We start from the raw sequence: 22,739 nt of genomic DNA, 5'->3' as shown, positions 1-22,739 counted from the left end.
AGCATTAAATACCAGGAAGTGGGAAGCAATGTACTTTTATTGAAAATGAAATATATATATTTATAAAGATACCATCTTTAAAGAGCATCTCACAAACACTGTACAATAGTGAGGGCATTAGGAACATCCATGGGAACATACAGAGTCGTACAGGGATAGCCATCACATAGGCCATTGGCCTCCAACTTGTAACTATACACAGTAGAATTACACAACAGAGCTGTATCTGCTTCCAGAGTCTGTACATCAGGTTGGCAGCTTTCATCGGGTGGGAATCCTGAAGCTGCAATCAAGTAGATTCTCTAGCAATAAAAACCTTGCTGCTAAAGAAAGAAGATTAAGGAAAAAAACAAAAAAAAAAAAAAAACAAAAAACAAAAAAAAACCTAAAAAGTCCCTAACAAGGTACCCTTCGTGAAACTGCAGGTGTTGTTGGCGTATCAAGCTGCAAGGCAACACTTTGCTCTAGACAGAGTACAAAATTCTAGGCCAGCTGGGGCAGGGGTGTTGGCATCCTTCGGAGTCTTTTCAAGTCCTGCTAGCCAAAACCAATGTTGGCAAAAATCAAACCAAACTATGTAACAAAAGAAAGCCAAACCAGTGCCCACCTTAAAGGAAAAAAGAAATTAAACCCACGCACCCATCTACCCTGGTTCTTACTGCAAGGAGTCCTGGCTGGGGCTGTAAGCTTCTAAACAGCACAGGACAGAAGCCAGACATATCATCCTGAAGCACCTAACACTGAATTCTAGAGCCCAGATTCTGGGGTAATTCATCCTTTCCATTTTCCTGAACATAACTTTATACCGAAATGTCTACTTGATCCTAGGAGGTCCCCACACTTAGGTTCATGCCGAGCCCCAGTGAACAAACAACCTGATCAGATATGGGATTTCAGACCCTGAGAACTGTTGTAATCCACCTCTACCCTCCCTCAGAATTTTGAGATTCAATGTTTGGTCCTCACTGCATAGATTTACTAGCAAGAAGATTGGCTTCTTTCCAGTATGCATCCAAAATGTGGAACTGGGTCCCAAGGCCAAAGCCCCTCCTCTGATGAAGCAGCTCAGCAGGCTGGCCTGCGGTGAAGCGCTTTCCCACACACAGCAGTGGTCTCCAAGCAAGGCCAGCAGGTGGTGTTTGGAAGGACTCTTTCCTTCCCATACCTTTAGGGTGCCCCTTGTCAGCAATGGGCAAGCAGTCAGCCCCTCCCAGAGGGGAGGAGAAGGGGAGGTAAAAGACATAGGCATATTTACACTATGCAAAACTTTCAAAGGGGGAGAGAGAGGTAAAGAAATGTCCAACACAGGGTTTTAAAAGGCAATGACATTCCAAATGAGCTTGCATGGGAGAAAGAAAAGCAGGTTTTCATGAAAAATCCAAATAAACTTGGTTTAAAAAAAAAAAAAGTCCTAAGTTTATAAGTCTAAACTAATTGGAAGGAAACTGGAAGTGGCCAGCATAGCTGTCTCGCTGTGGAAAGCATTCCCAGTGAATAAACTTTACCTTACCTGAGCTCTTGGAGAGATCCTGCCCAGCTTGACTCTCATTCTGACCGCAGAATACAGCCATCCTGAAAATTCTAAAGAACAGCTTCTGTCACTGGTCCCACTACAGAGACACTCCCCCCAAGTCCAGACCCTGACAGCATCAATCGAGCTGTGGCTGGAGAGGCTGGGGGGTGGGAACTTACCTCTCCCCGGGCTTTTCACTGTCCTTTCTTTCCCCACAAGGCCTGGAGCAGTTAGCACTAAAGAGACAGCACTGCAGAGAGCAGCCTTCTCTTGGGCAGGTGTTAGCTCTCCGATCACAAATCCTAGGTCAGGCCTGGCCTTTGAAACTATCTTAGTCTAAGAAGTTCTTTGTTTTGAGTAAGGCCTGTACCCTTACAAAGTCTGGCAACATTCTAGCCTCATATGACCCTGAGGCACCCACCAGAGAGCACCTGTTGCTGGTGGTGTCAGAACCTTGGTCTATATTTGAGGTCAGCATCAACTGACCAAGTTTAAAAACACACACACACAAACACAACTTGACTGTGTTTCATTTGTTCTGTATATGACCACCAAGGCTCAATGAGACCTAAGGGGATGTTCAACGTTTGGAGCTTATAATTTAAGATTTTGGTAAGAACAAAACGAGCCAATCTGAAAATCATGCCCAATCAGAAAATGTGCAAAAATCTACCCCTAGATGTTCCTCAAAAGGACCATGTCCACTTACAGGAGGTTTGCTCACCACTAATGCTAATTTTATTTTATTTTTTTAAGCCAGTCTGATTCTCTGATTTCCAGTCAAAAAAGAACTTAATCAGCATCAGGGCTCCAAAACAGAAGTCTACATTGTATATACTTTCTCATCATTTACACAAAAAAGAGACAATAGACAAGCCCACAGCTTTCTCAGGCCCATGAACCTTCAAGGGCTCTTCCCAAAAGGGCAGACAGAGTGAGGTGTCTATGTGTTCCTGTTAGAGAAAGGCACTCGCCTTTCCATGGCCATCTAGAAGAACTCTCTAGGTTAGCACCCAGGTGTGCTGCATCAGAAGAGAAAGATTAACTTAATGGACACTCAAGGAATGATCTTCACAACACCAAAGGGAGCATGCACTTTGTAACTACTTTTTCTGGAGTAAATATTTAATCCCTGGCATCCACGGCATTTTTTTCCAAGAAGGGAATTAAGAAAGCCCATTAGGATTTTACTGAGAAACTCTGAACACTGTATCACCTAGACGAAAGAACTGTGTGTGACGAGTCAGAGCAGCCACCAGCCCTGTAGTGAAACAATGACAGAAGCTCTTCTTGGGGGACGCTGACTCTCTGCAACATTTGCCATTTTGGCTAATGACATAACATTTCAGTTACATGGTCCCTTTTTTTTTAAAACTTATATAGAAGTGTTAGTTGGTCAATGAAGAAACCTAATACCAAAACTTTGATTTTTTTTTTTAAGGATCATACATTAAAAAGAAGGGTAAAAAAAAAAAAAAAAATCTCAAAAGTGTAGATTAGTTTTACCTCATCACCATGCATCTTAGACACATACTTACCCCACCAGAACCTCCAGCTTACCCACACACGGAAAACGCACAGTCTAAACAGTACTACTGCTCCGATGCCTCAAGGCAAATACGTAGAGAATGAATTCAATCACAATCTCAAGTGTCGGGCAGCACAGCAGATGCAAGAAACAGTGCCCTGAAAAACGCCTCTCCAAAGCCCCTTAGCCCACACTGCCTCCACATAGGCTAGGGAAACCACGGCTGACACCCAGCATTTGCCACAGTTAACATCATCTGCAAAACTAGAAAGACTCTTAAAAACTCTGATAGGTCCCTAGCTTCTTCGGGGATCATTTATTAGAGTCATTACACGTGGTAGCTGTGCCCCCAGGCATCTGGTATGTCACCAACACAGACTTGCTAGCCCATGCCACACAACGCTCAGCTCACTCACTCACAGCACTGCCGAGACATCACTGTCCTGTCCGAGACTGTTGCTTCCGGTTAGCACATAACCAACGAGCAGGTCCTGTGCTGTGAGGACCTGTTCAGATTCACCCAGCCCCAGGAAAACAAGCCAGTGGTTTCTTCTCCTGCGGCACTGTGTCCTCATCCTTCTAGCTGACAAGCCGCCATCCACTCCCAAATCCACTGACCCTCTTCGGTAGCCCTAGAAGCATGCTAACTGGCCCAAAGGCGATCAGAACCTCTGCAACAGAACAGGGTTAATGCTGGCCATGGCTGGGCCCCTGGAGACGTTCGGAAAGGATAGTTAGAACTTACTGGTCCACTGAAGGCAGCCAGCTGCGTGATCATCAGGCACACGATGGACAGGACGAGCCTGGTGCGACAAAAGATCCACACAACCCTTCGCAGGGAGGCGGCTTCCGGCCCAGCTTCATTCAGCTCTTCTTGCCACAGTCTCTCTAGTCTTAACAAGGGCACAGGTCCTATGTTACACATCTCCCCAGGAAAAGAACACACCCTAGACCCCTTCCTGCCTCACAGGCTTGGTCATGGCATCCACAAATCTCTCCTATACAGTTCTGCACGAAGCCTCCATCTTGTAGAGAAAAACTCCCTCCTGGCCTGTATTCACTTACTCCCAAGAGGGAGTGTTTGAAGTATAGACAACAAGGAGAGCAGGAGCCTTTCCCTTCACTCCTCAAAGGTCTCTCCCTGAAGAAAGTGTAGGGAAAAAGAAAAAAAAAAAAAAAAACTTCCTTTCTCCAGGGCTCCCAATCCTTTCTCAAGGATCCTGTGGTAAAATGCAATGCTACAAACTAGGCTTTCATGAGACTATCATCAAAAATGTACTCTGTCACAAGGCAGCAACAAAATCTCCCGGAGGCTCAGGAAGAGAAGCGGGGCTGAGAGAGAGAAAAAGCCCTTGGTTGAAACACAATTAGAGGGAAATAGAGATGTGGCGGAGGGAAAAGAGTCCACAGGCTATCCACCCTCAGTCGAGTGCCTTAAAGGGCATGGCACTTCAGACTCCACACAGCTGGCCCTCCCGCCTAACTCAGGCCTAGCATCCAGTATACAGGGTGGACCAGAGACGCCTACCTTCTGCAGTTCACATCAGAAGACTCATACTTGGACAAAGACCACACATCCTCCATTAATAGCTCCCCTTTCTTGTGAACCACATAGGCCAGAGGAGAGAGCCATGAGAAAGTCATGTAGGAGAAAAGTCCAGCATTGTCCACTGGGTGCTGGTGCCTAAGGAGAGGAAAATCCAACCACGAGTGTCAGCCCACACCAGGCTGAGCATGTGTGAAATAGCTCCTGACAAACACTAGACCTCCCCAGCTGTCCTCACTTTATCCCAAAATTTCAAACCCACTCTTACTGCTTTGTGGATGAATCATTAGCCAACAGAGCCTTACTTGGAAGTGGTCCGGAAGGGCTTCAGGGCACTCAGGCCATGGTGGTATTTTCCCTTGGTATGCTCCTCATCCAGAATTTGGAGGTGAGAATGCACAGAGACATCCAGGGGAAGGCCCTCAGCTCGGGCTGCTGTTTCTAGGGCATCTTGACTTTCTAACTGTTGGTGGGAAGAACAGTCAATGAGATATATGGAAGAGAGGCAAACCCAGCTGACTACAACTCGTAATACACCAGTGTCAAGCAGCACTGGAAACCCCCAGAACACATTTTAGAAACTAACTCTACATGCTAAGAACCCATTGTAGAGCATTTGATCACACACACACACACACACACAGAGTTTTTGAGTATTTTTAGGTTTGTAGAACTAAGTAGAAAGTATAGATTGCAAATATCTCCCATCTCCTCCATCTCTTCCTCCTACATTAGTATCTTCCACTAGATGGTACAACTGTTACAATGACAAGCAAATGCAGACACATTAACTGAAATCCACATGTTAATATTTGGTTCAATCCTTGTTTTATACATTCAATTTTTTTTATTGTTATCACTCATATCTTTTATCATGAGCTAGGGATGTAGTTCATGGTAGAATGCTTCCCTAGAATAGATGACAGCCTGGGTTTGATACCTAGCATGGGGGCAGGGGAGCACTAGAGTACAAAAGGCCCCGAAAAATTCCCTAGCACCACACACAAAATAATGATTTTTAAAAATCAAATTTTTGATCTTCTGTTTCCCAACATGTACTGAGAGACAATCCTTTCACCAATAACTACTAATTGTATTGCAAATTTTCTACTACAGAATTTCAAAGTCAGTCCCAATTAAGCCTAAGAGCCAGGGTGTCCTGTCTCCATCTCTCATCAGGAGAGCAGCTGATTGCCCAGCCAAGAAACTCCAATATTCTCAGTCCTAAATATATAGTCACTGTGATGGAAATCTAGATAGACAAGATGCACAGAAAGGCAAGGCAGGGACTATAATTTGAGCCCTCTTGGTTCTAGAACGAGGGAAGAGATGTGTCTCTTGAGGTGTCTCTGGCCAAAAAGCAAGGTCAGCCAGTTAGTTGCTACTCAGCCTCTCTGAGCTAGCATGTTCTCAACTCAGCCTTTGACTCCTGAGTCTTACTGATAAATAGAATGATAGAGACTTAATTTAAACCACATATCATGGCTGTGGCAGAGCTGGGGCCACGGACAGGATGCCCTGCCAGGCCATGGCCTGAGTGACCCTGGGACAGCAGACGGTAATTAAAATATCAGTAGATTCATGCACAGTCGCTAAGGCGACCAACATCACCTGACACCATCTGTTCTCCTTTATTCCACTGGGCAGAGTTTACGATTTCCTTGTAGAAGCTCCATTTTCCTAGATTCCTTTTTCTCTCTGAGCAGTGAAAACTCACTGTCACATGTATTCCCAGCAATCGTGATGAGACAGTGACAAATAACAGATCCCCCAATCAAGACAAAGTGGTATAGAACCTAGGGCACCATTCCTCACACAAAGCAGTCTCTAATTATATGTGCTACCGCTTTCCCAAAAAATTACAGAGGCAACTCAAGTATTAGAATTCTGTGCATAGGAGCAACTTGAAAGTCTGTGCTGATCAAACCTAAGAGCTTTAATTCATAGACTAATTATCTATCCTCAGACAGTAAAATGTCTAGCATCAGGAAATCACACAGTTCTGGGAAACACACTTCCTTTTGTCAATGACAAGATAGCCGGGATTTCAAGAAAATAATAGCACAAAACGGGCAAATGAGTCAACAGTTCATTGACATGAAGTCTTCATAAACAATTGTGGTTAGAGTCTAAAAATCGCAGAACAATGGAAAGAGGAGTGCTGACACAGCTGTGTCTCTTCTTTTAAGCTACATACAACCACAGAGAAGAAAAAACCCAAAGATAGATACTCCTAGACTCCAAGTATGCCTGGGTCTCTGCACAGGAGGTATATGAAGTCACAGGCACCAGCTTTACTTGCACAGACACAGCTTTGGAAGACAAAGGACATTAGAACAGCACTTCACAGGTATACTGAATATCTGTCACATGGACTGCATGTTGCCATAAAGCAAACCTAAACACTATTTAAAGACTGGTATCATACAGTGTGGTGCAGTCTTTTTTATTGATTAGTTACTGATTAATTTTGCCAGCCCAATCAGTTTCCTCTTCCTGCTTCCTCTCCTCCTAGTCCCTCCCCCCAGTTTCTCCTACCTGCCCCCATCCATTCCTCTTCCTTTCTCTTCAGAAAAGAGCAGGCCTCCCAGGGATATCAGCTTGCTCAGCCTGCTTGCTTACAGCATTCAAGACTACTAGCCTAGGCATGTCACTGCACATTGTGATCTGGGCCTTCTTCCCACATTAACCATTAATCAAGAAAATGTCCCACAGGGTGACCCACAGAACTGCCCACAAGGAAATTTACTCAGTTGAGGCTCCCTCTTCCCAAATGACTCTAGTTTATGTCAAGTTCACAAAAAACTGGCCAGCAGGACTGGCCCCCCTGTCAACTTGCCGTGCACATTGCTGTCAAACCATAACTGCCAGGGACTATTTAGTTTGTTTTTGGTTTTGGTTTTTCAAGACAGGGCTTCCCTGTGGCTTTAGAGGCTGTCCTGGAACTAGCTCTTGTAGACCAGGATGGTCTCTAACTCACAGAGATCCGCCTACCTCTGCCTCCCAAGTGCTGGGATTAAAGGCGTGCGACACCACCACCCGACCTGCCAGGGATTATTTAAAAAAAAAAAAAAAAAGAAAAGAAAAACACATAACTGCTTTTTTTTTTCTTTTGCTGTTCCTAAGATGTCATATTAATGTCAATATAATATAAAATATATTCAAATTTTAAAGGTCCCACAATCTTTACAAATTCAAACACTCCAGAAGTTCAATCTCTCTAAAATATCTAAGGTCTCATAACTGAGCTCCAGTAAAATCAAAAATATGTTACATACTGTCTTATTCCAAAAGGGAAGGACCAGGCACAGTCATAATCACATCAAAGCAGAACCCAGTCCAGCAGTGTGACGCTCAGGGTCAGACTTCTGGGACTCATGATCTTCTGGGCTCCACTCCACAGCTACTGCTGTGCGTGGTGGTCATCCCACAGTACCTTCACCAATGTCCTCTCTGGGAGAAAATTAAGTAGTAGCTTAAGCTGGACGGGAGATAGCTTCCACTTACGCCAAAAGTCAAAAATTTATCAAAGCTAAGATGGATGGGCTAACATACAATCACTATAAACATTATTGAGATTTTGTTAATGAGGTATTTGGCTTTTGTGGTTAAAATTTCTATTTTAATCATGGGGCATAGCTCATTTAGACTGGAAATGTTCCAAATGTTCAAGAATCACAAGTGGCTAATGGCTACTATACTGGGCAATGCAAACAGTTTCTACTGAGGGTATTCTGGTGGTGGTGGTTTGGGCTCTTTCCTTCCTTCTTTCTTCCTTCCTTCCTTCCTTTCTTTGTTTTGGCCAGAGGATATTTGAAGAAATATGTAGCTGTCACCAGGACAAGGTGCTGCTAGCTGTACTGGGCAGAGGCCAGGGAAGAGGATGGACATCGTATAATACACAGGGTAGTCCCACAATAAAAATCCTCATTCTACAATGTTGGTGGCACTGAGACAACCATGGATTGTTAAACCGCTAGCAAAGTACATAGTATACACTAATCTACGGGAAAGTGTTTCATGAGGTCATAGGGGTTTTTTTTTTATGTTATGAAGCTTTAAATCCTTTTCAGAAGTAATTTTTTGTTTTGTTTTTGTTTGTTTCTTTGTTTTTCAAGACAGGATTTCTTTTCGTAGCCCTAGCTGTCCTTGAACTCACTGTGTAGACCAGGCTGGCCTTATCTATAATATGTAGCCTGGTATGTCCTTGAACTTATGATCCTCCTATGTCCACCTCCAGTGCTGGGATTGCATGCATGACCACTACACCTAGGTTTATGCAGTACTGAGATGGAACCCAGGGTTTCACACATACATAAGCAGTCTAGCAACTGAACACATCTTCAGCTGCCAGAAGTTAAGTTTTTAAGGCTTTTCCTGGGATGAGACGGGGAATACAATGGTGTCAAAGGGTCTCAGTGGCCACATGGACAGGCACTGTAGCAGTGACTTTCTCAAATGGGGCAAGGTGCTGCTCTATCTGTCAAGGAGGTGCCAAAAGACTAGGCAAGGAGAAGACGCTGCTGCTGGTTGTCTCTGCTTTACAACCACGACTTGAGAGTGAGTACTCATCGTCTTACTAATGAGGTGATGATGATGAAGGAATAGAGACACTGTAGAGATAAAAACAAAAGTTAACGTCTGGACTCTGCCAAAATACAGCCAAAAGGTCGGAGAGCTGCTTTCATGTGCCTAGCTGGAAAAGAAGCAGTCAATCCACCGCACACAGAGCCGCTGGCACAAAAGACTTCTCCTCCTTGTGGGCATTAATTTGTAATAATTCACGAACCTATCACATACACAGCCACAGCTTATCTGGGCTGCCCATCTCACATTAGGTTGCCAATTTGCCAACAGAGTAGCAATGTGCTTGCCCTGCAATGATCAGGGACCAGAAATCGGCCCCCTTTAGAACAAACCAACACTTTCCTGACCAGCATGCCCAACTGGGAAAATGAAATCATGTCAGCTCACACTCCCATGCCCACCTATCAGTGCAACTCATAAATAAAAACAAATACATAAAGCCAAAGGATGAACATGGTATCGGCATAGGAAAATAGGTATTTTTCTTCAGGCTGTAATCTAAAATTACCCATAATGAGGAAGAACTTAAGTTGTTGCATAAGCTTGATTGGAAGCAATTCAAAGTTCCTATCACACTGGGAGATCTGAGTTTAAGTTTATTAATATTATGATTAAGTTTCAAGTGATCCAACTGACAATGAGTCACAGAATGAGGAACTACTTGGAGCCCAATGCTTAAGGCAGTGGTTCTTAACCCTTTACCATAGTTCCTCCTGCTGTGCTGACCCCCAACCAACCACAAAATAACTTTTGCTACTTCATAACTAACTTTGCTACTGTTATGAATTGTAATGTAAATATCATATATGCAAGATATCTGTTACTCGACCCTTGTGAAAAAAGCCGCTACCCACAGGTTGATAACTACTAACATAAGGGCTGAGAGCTGCCTTTATTCCAAGAGATCTGGGGATTCGCAGGGCAGCTCCCCCAGGAGTCTTCAGAACTCCACCAATGCCTGCATCCCACCCACAGAGACTGGTTGGTGGATGGAGAATAGGCCCCACTACTTTAACACTCTTCAAGAGACTTTATACACAGTCTCACTTGAAAACTACTGTCTGAGATACTAAAACTTGTATATGTTGGTCTTGATGAAAGTTCCTTTGAGATTTTCAGTTTTTAGTTTTGGAAAACAACAACACTAAAACAGAACTTCCTTCATGTAGAAGCCAGGGGCCAATCCCAGCTACCTCAGGACCCACTATTTTTATTGTTTGAGATAGGGTTTCTTACTGGGACCTGGGATTTGACAATCAGCCCTCAATGCTGCTGTACCTGGCTTTTCACATGAGTCTGGGGTCAAACTCAGGTCATCACACTTGCAAAGCAAGCACTTTAATCACTGAGCTATCATGGAATTCTTACAAGAGCCAAATGACTTTAGCTTTTATTAACACCCATATTGTGTACCTACTTCTCAAAACCAAATGTAAGTATTTCTCTGACACAGAACAGCACACAAATCCTTTTGGCAATATTTGCTCCAGAAGCAAACATATCTTAATGTTGAGATTAGGTAACAAGGTCAATATTGTTGACTGTCCCAAGATCCTTCCGATGGTCCTAGAAACTGAAGCCAAACAGTAGGCAGGTGAAAGTAATATTTCAAAGCGAAGCTGCTAGCTCTGCTGTGAGTCATCCAACTCCAGAAATACCACATGGATAAGATAACACCAGGTCTACTCAGGTCTGCTGATAAATCCTGTTGAGTCACACCCACAGGGAGGTGAAGCTAAGTATGGCTTTTACCCTGTGTACCTTGTAAAGTACACACATTTGTAAGTCGGTCTTGCTTTAGTCCTTCATGAACAGACTTTGTCAATCATGTTTTGATGGGGGAAGTACTACTATGTATGTTTATTGTTTGTTTAATAAAATACTGTTTGGCCAATGGCAGCAAGTTAGGCAGGACTAGGAGTCAAAGAGGATTCTGGGAAATGTAGTAGATAAGTGGTGATCCAGGCAGGAAGTGACATAGCAAGGAGACTCATATCTAAGGAGGAAACAGAAAGTGTCCTCTTTTCCCCTTCCTCCTCCAGCGGCGGGATGTGAGCCACCGGCAAGGAGGGACGCCAATAAGGCGTCCGATAAGATAAGTCTTATAAAATATATAGATTTATGATAATTAAGACTGAGCTAACAGATGAGGAATCCTAGTCATTGCCCAAGCAGCATTGAACCTAATACAAGTTTCTGTGTATTCATTTGGGCCCTAACTCAGGCGGGCGGCTGCCGTAAAGCTCACACGTGGCGGTGGGGCTCAGGCGGCTTTTGGCAGAAAGATTTATCATAACAATGTTTTTCTATCATTTCTGCCAAATTCAAGTTGATTCTTTGAATGACAAATGCAGAGAATAATCTTCTTGGTGTTTGAAATATGTTTTTACTACACAGCCCAGGCTGGCCTCAAATTTGGGATTATCCTCCTACTAAAGCCTTCCAAGTACGGGGAGTAAAGGCCCTTGCCTAGCCAGAAAAGTCTTGAATCATCAAAGCCTAGTAACATCTAAATAGCTAACTCCACCTTTTAAAGGGGAGGGAGGAAGGGCTAGACAAGCCTAATTCTAGTAGTTAGTGGACGTCAGTGTACCAAGAGAACTGTGCATCACTGTGTTTGAAGCGTACAGGGTCCCACAGGGACCATTTATCCTACAACTGGCCTTTTCATTTGTGATCAGATGTAAGACTGCATTAGCAGAAGCTATCAAACACAGAACCAAGACTTTATTGGAAAAGTTTTCACTGGCCGTTTGTAACTCCCAAGTTACCTTAATAGACATTGGTGCTTAAAACTACTTGAGAAACAGGCAGCTATGTCTGATGTAGTGGCACACACCTTTCACTCCCAGCACTGCAGAGGCAGAGGCCACATCTCTCTGAGTTTGAGGCCAGTCTGGTCTACAGAGAAAGTTCCAGGCCATCTAAGGTTACATAGTGAGACTCTGTCTCAAAAAAAACAAAAACAAAAACAAAAAAACCTACCGCAAGCTCCTTCCACCAGTTTTCCTTTCCTGTGAGAATCAGTGACCTGTGGTTGTAGACACAACCAATCCCCAAGCAGCTCTTACCAGCAGCAGCAGCACTGTGGCCATCTCCAATGGGGAGCCTGGGGCCAGCACTGAGACCGATATCTGAAGCAAGGGCTGCTACTGTGTCATGCATTCCCAGCAACCCAAGAGACCCCTGAGCCTTACAGAGCTTACAGGAAGGAAAGGAGGGGGAGGCAGAAAGTGTACTTACCAGGACCAACAAGTGACAGACAAAGCAGATACACAATACACTAATGTTTATCCTGCTGTTCTTCCTCAACTGAGCTGACTCACAGGCAGTGTTCTCCACTCCGAGAACACAAAAGCAGGAACAAGATCACATGCACATGTCTTGCAGAGACTGCTCTGCGTTTCTGATGAGTGCGGACAGACCAGCACCCAAGAGCTCTCACCACGAAGACCTGATGTGCACCAAGATGTGGCAGGAAACTGCACTCTGCCCCATCAGCTATTCGGGGTTTGGGTTTTGTTTTCTTTTTCTTTTCTTTTTCTACTTAAAATGTATCCTCTTCCCTAAAAACTGAAATTATCAACATTAGTATCATTTCAAGCCTGAAAACCTCTGTCATTAGGCTGACTACCCAGTAACAAGCTTACATCGCTTGTTTCCAAATACAGTACATGTATTTGGGAAATCCTGGTTTTGACTGGAGGTAGCCAAGACGGCGCTAGATGACAAGTGTACTTACTTCTAAAGACACTGACTAGTTATACAGTCATTATATACAATAAATAAATAAATGTACATGCAAAAGTAAGCTGGATAAATCTACCGTTTTATTGTTTAGGTCAAGGCTAAGTAGAACTTTAATAAATAAGTATTCTCTTAAATATTTTATGCCAAAAATGTTAAGAAAATTAGGAAAATAGCAAACTTAAACGGTTGGGAAATGCCGGCCGGGCCTTGGTGGCACACGCCTTTAATTCCAGCACTTGGGAGGCAGAGGCAGGCGAATCTCCGTGAGTTCGAAGACAGCCTGGTATACAGAGCGAGTGCCAGGATAGGCTCCAAAGCTACACAGAGAAACCCTGCCTCGAAAAAACAAACAAACAAACAAACAAAAAAAGGTTGGCAAACAAGAAAGGGTTCCTGAAATTTGACAGATCTACTACCAACCATCTTGTTCAAGGAAAGGCTTCATGGCCGGTGACTTAGTAAAGCCGGCTTCATTTGCAGTTCCTCTCCTCGACAGAGGAAAAGCCCAGCAGAGCCATTGAACGCCCTGTCAATCACTTCAACAAACTGTGGACAGGACTGAGCATCAGCATCATGGGTCCCAATGCTTCCTGTAAAAACCGCTCATTTTTTCACACTTGATGTTAGCCAAGAGGCCCCAAAGTGATCAAAACACTCACTCTCTTCTTCCAGATTTCCTTTTTCTTCCATTTTAAACTTAGCCAATCTCAGACAGTTCCCAGTCCTCGCTTCCAGACGTACCCCTCAACCTCTCTATGTCCCTCTTCCTCACTTGTGTCTGGAAGCAGGTCCTAGCTCCTGCCACATGATGCTCCCTATACTCATAGGGGTTTCTACATTATTTCAAGACTGATCCAAAATGAAAATATAGTTTTGAAAATCTCATCTCAGCTGGACATGATGATACACACCTTTAATCCCAGCTCTTAGGAGGCAGCAAGCAGTTGGCCACATATCTGAAATCCTAGCACAAGGAAACAGAGGCAGGAGGATTGGGAGTTTAAGACCAGCCTCAGCTTTATAGTGAGTTCAAGGCTGGCCTTGGCTACATGAGACCCTCTCTCAAAAAAAATAAAAAGGAAAACAAAAGTGGATTCTCAGAGGCAAGGAAGTGTCACACACTTCTAATTCCATTATTTAGAAGGCTAAGACAGGAAGATCAAAAGTTGCATGCCAGTTGGGGCTATATGATATACTCCTAGACGGAGAGACAAGATAGCAAGACCTGGTAGTGTTGTGCCCAAATTCTGAACCCCAAAATCACCAAGAGATCCCATTCCAATGCAATAGCAAAGAGTCTTTTATTGTTGTTTAATGAACTAACAGCACGAACTCGCCCTTCGTCTGAACTTTGTGTAGAACTTATTAGGGCAGTGTAAAGGGAGTGTCTAGGGGTACGCAACAATCTCAGCTAACTTCTGATTGCTTCCTTGCCACAAGGAGGGTATCTGACCTCCTAGTGACTAAAGGCAGGCCCAGCAAGGTCAGACATGTGCTGAGTCAGAGGCCTACATGTCTTTTCTGCAGCCTGTCATGGCTGCTAAAACCAGCTGGGGAGGGGGAGGCTGGGTGAGGGTCTGGTCCCTTCATTACCTGGGAGGCAAATTCTAGGTCTGCCTGAACTACAGAGCAAATAGAAGCTGAAGAAACAGCTCATTGGTAGTACTTAACCTAGCGTGCAAGAAACCTTAGTGTCAAGCCTCAATACTGGGGTCAAAACAAAATAAAACCTTAAAATCTCTTTTTTAGTTTAAGGTCAGTAGCCATTATGGAAATGCAAATGAAAACCACAATGAGGTATCAGAAGCATCTATCTATCTATCAGACTGGCCAATATGTGTGAGAACAAACAGAAAAAATTGGATGACTACTTGTATGTAGTGACATAGCCACTCTGGGAAAGAGCATAGCAACTTGTGTGTGTGCCCACAGATGAACTCACCTATGCCTGAGGGTGTGAAAGCCAGGGGTCAACTTTGGGCCTTGCCCTCTATTCTCTCTACTTTATTCATTTATTTACATGCAAAATTACAGAAAAAGAACACCAAAAAAAAAAAATCCCTTGCATGCTTTTTTGGTTCCCCCAGTATCAATATCTTGCATAACTTTAGTCCAATATAACAACAGGATTGACATCTCATCTCCCCAACTCAGACTGCTAAACTTTTCATAAAATCAGTGGGCTGGATCCTTGTCAATCCTGTAGTGGTTTTCATTATTTTTTTTTATAATTGTACATAAATTCAGTTATCTCAAAATTAGTAATTTTTAAAATCTCTTTAACTTCCAATGGTTTCCTTATGCCCATTAAAAAAAAAAAAAAAAAAGACTTCCTATTATGGCATGCAGAAATGTCCCTATCATATCCCTTTACACACCCCACACTACAGATAACTCATCTAAGGACAAATTACTTATTGAGCTCTGACCATACCAGGAACCACACACTCATCTTACTTAATCCTACCACACAAAAGCACAATGGAACAGGCAGGTTATTCAAAAATCCAATGTGCCCTGCCCTTTTTCTAGACCTCTAGATCTTTATCTCTGCTGCCTAAGCCCCCCCATCCTTCAATGCTCTGCTCCAATGTACCCTTAAGATTTTTCTAGATTTAACTACTAGACATGCATTCAATAAGTGTTTCATTAATACAAGATTTAGATCAGCATTTTCTCAATGTGTGCAGTCATGAACCCTTGGGCAAACCTCTATCTCCAAAAATACTTGCATTATGGTTCATAATAGTAGCAAAATTACAGTTATGAAGTAGCAACAAGACAATTTTATAGTTGGAGTCACCACAACATGAGGAACAGTATTAAAGGGTGGCAGCATTAAGAAGTTTGAGAGCCACTGTGCTAGACAATAAAGACACACAGTTATAAAACTGGTATCGTGAAACACTGAACACTGAATGATAAGGCATTCGATACCACGGTGGAGTCAAAGGAGACCCATTAGAAGAAAAAACTGAAGAGGAAGCAACAACTGTCATCCAACCAAGGCCACTTCAGGCTAATGAGACACCAGTGTCAGCTCCAAAGCTCACAGCCGCAAGTGCTCACATGGCAAAGACCTGACAGCATTCAGGTGACAAAAGCCTGAACAGAAACCTAACCTGACTTAACCTAGATACCCTTCCACACTTCTGGCTTCTTCTGCAAGTCCAGAAAAGAAACAATGCTTTTATTTTATCAGGACACACACACACACACACACACACACACACACACACACACACACACTCACACAACTAACTGATTATCCCACAGTTGTCTAGAATAACTAGTCCAACCACTCTGAAATCTAAGCAAATATCTCCAAATGATTCTTTTGTTCTGCTTTGTTAAGACAGATAGTTTTATGTCAACTTACAAGCTAAAGTAATCTGAGAGGAGGAAACTTCAATGAGAAAAATGCCTCCATAAGAGCCAGCTGTAGGGCATTTTTTAATTAGAGATCAATGTGGGAGGAGGGGCCCCAGCCTATGGTGGGTGGTGCCATCCCGGGGCTGCTGGTCCTGGGTTCTATAAGGAAGTGGGCTGAGCAAGCCATGTGGAGCCAGACAGTAAGCAGCTCCCCTCCATGGCCTCTGCATCAGCTCTTCCCTCCAGGTTCCTGTCCTCACTCCATTCAAAAATGAATAGTCATGATAAAGCATAAACCCTTTCCTCCCCATCTTGCTTTGGTCATGGTGTTTCATCACACCAACAATAACCCCAACTAGGACATAGGATCTCTCTCTGTATCCCTGGCTAGCCTGAAATTTGCTATGTAGACCAGGGTAGTCTCAAACTTAGGAGATCCGCCTCTTTTTACCTCTGAGTACTGGGATTAAAGGCATGCGACACCATGCCTGGCAAAATAATTCCTCTTTTAAAGCACAAAAAACAAAGAGAGGAGAAAAAAACAAACTGAAGCCCATGAAAGAAGCCGAATGGCTGAGTTCCCAACGTCCTCTGGCTTCCTCCCCTCCCCCACCCTACCTATTTGTCTTATTTTCTTTTTTCAGTAATGGGTGTTGAACCCAGCCAGGGTTTTATACATGCCAGGCAAGTGCTCCACCATTTAGCTACATCTCCATTCCTCTTTTTAATCAAGGGATTTTCAACAGGTACGAAAATGGAGTCAATGAAAAAGAAGGGAGACAGGCATGGTGGTACATGCCTTTAACCTCAGCAACTTGGGAGACAAAGCAGGAGGCTCTCCTATATAGAGTTCCAGGCTAACCAGGCTAGGCCACCCTGTCCGTCCGTCTGTCCGTCCGTCCGTCCGTCCGTGTCTCTCTCTCTCTCTCTCTCTCTCTCTGTCATACACACACACACACACACACACACACACACACACACACACACAGAGTGACACTCTGTGACACTACAGGAAGAAACAAATGAGTGGTACAAGACAACTTCTCATTCCATTAACTGAACCAGCTCTTTATTGTGGTGCTGGGGACTGAAGCCAGGGCCTCATGCATGCCTAGTGCCCTCTACCACTGAACTACACTCCAGGGCTAAGGAATCATAAAGCCTTAACATTGACCTAAAGCCCATACAGAAAAGGAGACATGGGGTAGTCCAGCAAGCAGGTGAGGAAGGGAGTCTGGGGCGGGAAGCACTAACCGGCCTTGCTCTCTGGAACCTGGATTTCTCACAGTCTCTGTGTGGTCCAGGTGCACTGCTTCTCTCCCTGACACTTCTGTACCCGGGGCTGGGGATGACGTACTCCTTTCCCATGTCAATATCCTTCATCTTCACCAAGTGGGGTACCGGAGCTCAGACTCTTCCTCTCACTTCAGAATTTCTGAAATTAAAAGCAGACATGTCCCAACCATGCTTAGGCATAGGCCGAAGTGCTTCACAACAGGAAGAAGGGACAAAAGTATTGACATGTTCTTACCTCTATAGCCATACAAATTATTTCAAATACTACCTTGCTTTTTAAAGGAAAAGGGTTAGTATTCTAGTGTCAAGAAAAATTCCCTAACCAAGCATAGAGGTGCACACCTTTAGGCACTCAGGAGGAAGAGTTAAGTGGATCTCTGTGAATGCAAGGCCAGCCATGTCTACAGAGAGATTTCCAGGACAGCTGGGCAACACAGAGAAACCCTGTCTCAAAACAAAAAAAGGAGGAGGAGAAGAATAAGGGAAAAAATATATCTTCTCCCAACTCCTAGGAAAAAATAAACTAAAAAATAAGCCTACCAGTAAAAGAGAATCTGAGGAATGGGGCGTTGAGATGATAGGGAAAGCGTTCTGAAAGCCTTTAAACTTCTTGCATGCATTACAAATTCCAGGACCTCTCTCCTACCAAATGTGCCTAGATGCAACTTACAAATCTTACCCTACCAATGGGAAACCCCATTTCTGCATTTTTATAATTATCTAATGGATTGATGTTATTTTAAAGCTCCAAGAAGTTACACAGCAAAAAACAAAAAAAACAGAATAACAACTTTAAACACAAATTCCCAGGTCTCTGGAGTTCGAAGCCAGTCTGGCCTACAGAATGAGTTCTAGGACAGCTAGGGCTACACAGAGCTCCTAACTCAAAAACTAAAAAGTAACTAATAAAAACAATAACAATAAATTAAATTTAAATGTGCATGGTGGTGCATACTTTTAATCCCAGCTTTCAGGCAGCAGAGGCAGGTAGATCTGAGTTCCAGGCTAGCCTGATCTACAGAGTTAAGTTCCAGGATAGCTGGGTCTACATGGTAAAATCCTGCCTCCAAAAACAAAATATATAAATATATATACATATACACATCTATACGTATACATGATTTACCTTTTCTTTTTTGTTTGTTTGTTTGTTTTGGTTTTTCGAGACAGGGTTTCTCTTTTTGAGACCAGCTCAGGCTGGCCTCAAACTCACAGAGATCTGTCTGCCTCTGCCTCCCAAGTGCTGGGATTAAAGGTTGTCTGCCACCACCACCACCACCACCCGGTTTACATTTTACCTTTTCTCTTCCTAAAACCCAGTTCTACAGCTCTATACCACTGCCTGCCTGGCTAATTCTCGTCAACACTCTATCAACTCCAGTCACTTAAAAAAAAAGTTTGAATTTATTTTATTTACTATATGAGACAGGGCGAATAGAAACAGTACTGTGCGTTGAGATCAAAGGACAGCTTGCAAGTCAGTTCTCTCCTTCTACCATTCTGGTTCTGCAGATGGAGCACAAGTCCTCAGGCTTGGCAGCAGAGCAGCTCACTGGCCCTCTGGCCACTTTTTAAAAACTAAACACATGCATGTCCCCCTAAAAGGGTGCCCCCATTCTCAGAAGGTCACAGATTCCTGGACACAAGAGATGAAGACACCATGGATAACTGAAGGAAGTATGACCGCGTTACACTGTAGTCCATGGACCCAGCTATGACCGTCACTACAGAGTGTGTGGTGTCTCTTTGCAGGACAAAATTTTGACAACCGTAATTCATTTGTTTTTGACGGAAGGGTCTCAAGTAGCCCAGGATGGCCTCAAACTCTGTTACTGAAGGATGAACTTGTACGTCCGGTCTTCCTGCCTTTATATCCCGAGGGCTGAGATTATAAAATCAACTCCTATGCCAGGTTTGTATGGTGCTGGGGACCACACCCAGACCCCTGCACATGCCAGGTAAACACTCTGTCAGCAAAGCTACATCCCAAGCCCCTGTTATTCGTTTTTAAATTATCAGAAAAAATATTAATTCTTGAAATAAAAAAATTAAAACTCCTTACATCTCCAGAGAGGGCTGGACTTTTTGCTGTTTAGAATTCTGGTTCAAGCATCCCAAATTGATACAGAAAAGGTGTTTATTTAAAAACAGCATCTAGCTGCGCGTTGGTGGTGCACGCCTTTTATCCCAGCACTCGGGAGGCGGAGGCAGAGGCAGGCGGATCTCTGTGAGTTCAGCCTGGTCTACAGAGCCAATGCCAGGATAGACTCAAAAGCTACACAGAGAAACACTGTCTTGAAAAACCAATAAATAAATAAATAATAAAATAAAATAAAAATAGCATCCATGATGAGCAGTGGGGATTCTTGCCTTTAATTCCAGCACTTGGGAGGCAGAGGCAGGCAGATCTCTGTGAGTTCAAGGCCAGCCTGGTCTACAGAGTGAGTTCAGAACAGCCAGGGCTACACAGAGAAATCCTGCCTTGGGGTAGAGGGGGACAGCACCTAGTTGAATGACTACATACACTATAAACAAAACCAGCTTACTAAGCAAAAATAGTGCCCATGTCACAGAGGCCTCAGGAAGGCTAAGCTATAAAGAGACCTGGCATCTGCCACTGGCCCCACTGGCATCTGGAAGAGGAAGATGAGTGACACTTTAAAAGCAGGCAGGATGGGGTTAAGGGAGTTTGAGCAGGAGCCCAAGGGATCCCATTCACAATACCAAACACACCAAGAACAGGAAAGGTGTCTCTGGTATCTAAAACCTACAGGAGGCAGATTTTTTTCAGTCATGGATTATGAAGCAGAACCTGTAGAACGTACAAGAAGACTATGGTAGAAATGGTCCTGATATGACAGAAACAACTGTTTTCCTAGTGGTTGGTGAGATAAGATAGGGACTGTGGTGACCTATCCTGACTTGTTATCCTTTCAGACAAAGCTTATGAAGCAGAACCTGTAGAACGTACAAGAAGACTATGGTAGAAATGGTCCTGTTATGACAGAAACAACTGTTTTCCTAGTGGTTGGTGAGATAAGATAGGGACTGTGGTGATCTATTCTGACTTGTTATCCTTTCAGACAAAGCTAGTTTCTATAATGAAAGGTATGGGGAACAGTGCCCCATTATCTTGAACACTTCCATTGCTTGACTTTCAAAAAAAAACAAAACAAAACAAAAAAAAAAAAAGCACCACTCTGAGCATATGCAAACACCTGAGTAGCCATAAAGTTGGTTTCTTCACAATGAACATACAGAACCATATTCTGTATGTCTGGGATATGACAAGCTCGGAGCTGGTGGAGCAGCAGGAAGGTGACTGGTAGGTTTGGAAAAGAAACAAGGCCTGGATATGAAGCAAACAACTAAGGATGGATTACTACACTAGATGAATCACTCCTGACCAACACGCTTTCACTTCCTTATTTTCTGAACTTTTCCCTTGCAGTTGACCGGAAGTCTTAAAAAAAAAATGCTAACTCGGGCCCAGTGATAAAAGGATGTAAGCCAGAGGTTCTGTTCAGTCTCCAGCAATGCCAAAACCAAAGCCAAGGCCCCAAGTATCAGAGGGCTAGGAAAACCGGTATGCTTAGGTCTAAGCCAGCGTTGGTAAAGGATTAAAAAGAATAAAGGAAGTGGGGACTCGAACATCAGTGCTCCCCCCCCTCAAAACTGACAAGGATGCGGTCACCTGATCAGTCTTTTGCTTAAAAATTCTCTTTCCAGTAATAAAGGAGTAGCCATTGGCCCTGCGTAGGGATGCGACGATGCTGCAGGGGGGAGGGGCGTTGCGTAGGACTAGAGAGAATTGGAACTAGCCAGGCTGGTGTTTCCAAGTGGTGTTATCACAACATCCATCAGGAGGTTTCCAGTGCCTCAGGAAGCTCCTTCAGGCCCTGTAGCTACAGAAGCAAGGAAGCTGAAGGATGCCCACTTACCACGCCCCTCCCCCAGAACCCACCTGTGCCTCCAAGCTCCCTCACCTTTCACTTACTCCAGAGACCCCAGTAAAACCTATCCATTTCTCCCTTCAGAACTCAAACTTCCCAATCATCCTGTGCCCATCTGCATCGTGACTTCCACATCTGTGCGAAAACACATGACCCAGATGTGATAAACACAAACGCACTAGCAGCTCTGCGTGCCAGCAGCGAAAAGGGCACCGATGACAGGGGACCTGGGCTCCCATCCCGGATCTGCCACGGATTCGCTGTGCGTGCTGATGTCACGTACATCCACACACCATTTCGCAAAAAGGCGAAGATAATGACTTACGTCGTAGGTGGCTGGCAGTCGAGCCTCCAGTCCCGGGGATGTTGGGGCTTCTCTCGGGCAGCTCCGCCACCCCGGCCCTAGGGCGTTCCCACGCCAGCCCGGGCCGGGTGACCACACGACCCACCCAGAGCGGGCGCAGCTCCCCCTGGTGGCCGTGCTGAGAGTAGAGCCGACCGCGACCGCCTATCAAACCTCCCCTCCTGCCCTCTAACACCGGGGTCCCGGGTCTCGAGGTCGCCACCCAAGCCGGGGACCGCGAGACACCGGGGCTACACTGGCCCCGCTTCTCCCGCTCAAGGCTTCTCACCGCCCACCACGCCCCGGGAAGCCCACGGAGTGAGCCCGTGACAGCCGCGGTCACTGCATAGGAAAGGCAAGAGCCATCACCTACCTGCACTCCAGCCTCCCCAAGGGAGAGCGCACCGCACGGGTATGCTCTCGAACATCGGACCCGGAGCCAAACAAGCCTTTATAGCGTCATCAGTCCCCACACCGCGCAAGCGCGCTGCTGCACAAAGCTTGCGCAAGACAGAAGGGAATCGTAGTCCCTCATTCGGCAGCCCCCGGCGCAGCACACCGCAAAGGACTACGTTTCCCAGAAGCACCACCGGTGCCCGGGATGGGGTGCAGGCTGCTCACCGTGCCCGCGCGCATCCCGTGCTGCCCCCATCCCTCCCCAGCCTCTGATTCCCGGTCTGGAATCTTCTCTGAAATCTTGAGTCCCGGGGGCTGGGCGGGCAGGTCGAGATGGCCGGTGGCGTTGTATTCCCGGGCAGCCCGAGATTCAAAGATGCTGCGGTTCCAAGAGCCAGAAAACATCAGGAAGGTCATAGTAGCCCCAACTATTAGTTGTGGTGTCACTCATCATT

At 44.7% G+C, this 22,739-nt stretch overlaps 1 protein-coding gene across 10 annotated transcripts in view; it reads right to left on the bottom strand.

The window, feature by feature from the left end:
• The window catches only part of Abcc5 (ATP binding cassette subfamily C member 5), a 66,152-nt gene extending 43,747 nt beyond the window's left edge, over window positions 1-22,405 (bottom strand). For 2 of the 10 annotated variants that reach the window (XM_027413067.2, XM_027413071.2), the window contains exons 1-5: window positions 22,262-22,405; window positions 17,551-17,731; window positions 4,893-5,050; window positions 4,570-4,725; window positions 3,787-3,934 (exon numbers count right to left, since the gene is read on the bottom strand). In XM_027413067.2, coding sequence (XP_027268868.1) covers window positions 3,787-3,934; window positions 4,570-4,725; window positions 4,893-5,050; window positions 17,551-17,679 — 591 coding nt within the window. In that variant the 5' untranslated portion in view covers window positions 17,680-17,731; window positions 22,262-22,405. Of the gene's footprint in view, window positions 1-19; window positions 1,582-3,786; window positions 3,935-4,569; window positions 4,726-4,892; window positions 5,051-17,550; window positions 17,732-21,286; window positions 21,498-21,870; window positions 22,052-22,261 lie in introns of those variants that run through there. The other 8 variants (XM_035444707.1, XM_027413075.2, XM_035444708.1 and 5 more) reach the window with 8 other exon arrangements.
• Between the last annotated feature and the right edge of the window lie 334 nt (window positions 22,406-22,739).

Source organism: Cricetulus griseus, chromosome 4, assembly GCF_003668045.3.
Source record: "Cricetulus griseus strain 17A/GY chromosome 4, alternate assembly CriGri-PICRH-1.0, whole genome shotgun sequence".
NCBI classification, from domain to species: Eukaryota; Metazoa; Chordata; class Mammalia; order Rodentia; family Cricetidae; genus Cricetulus; species Cricetulus griseus.
Note: the sequence above shows the minus strand (reverse complement) of the source record. Positions and strands in the feature narration are given on the sequence as shown.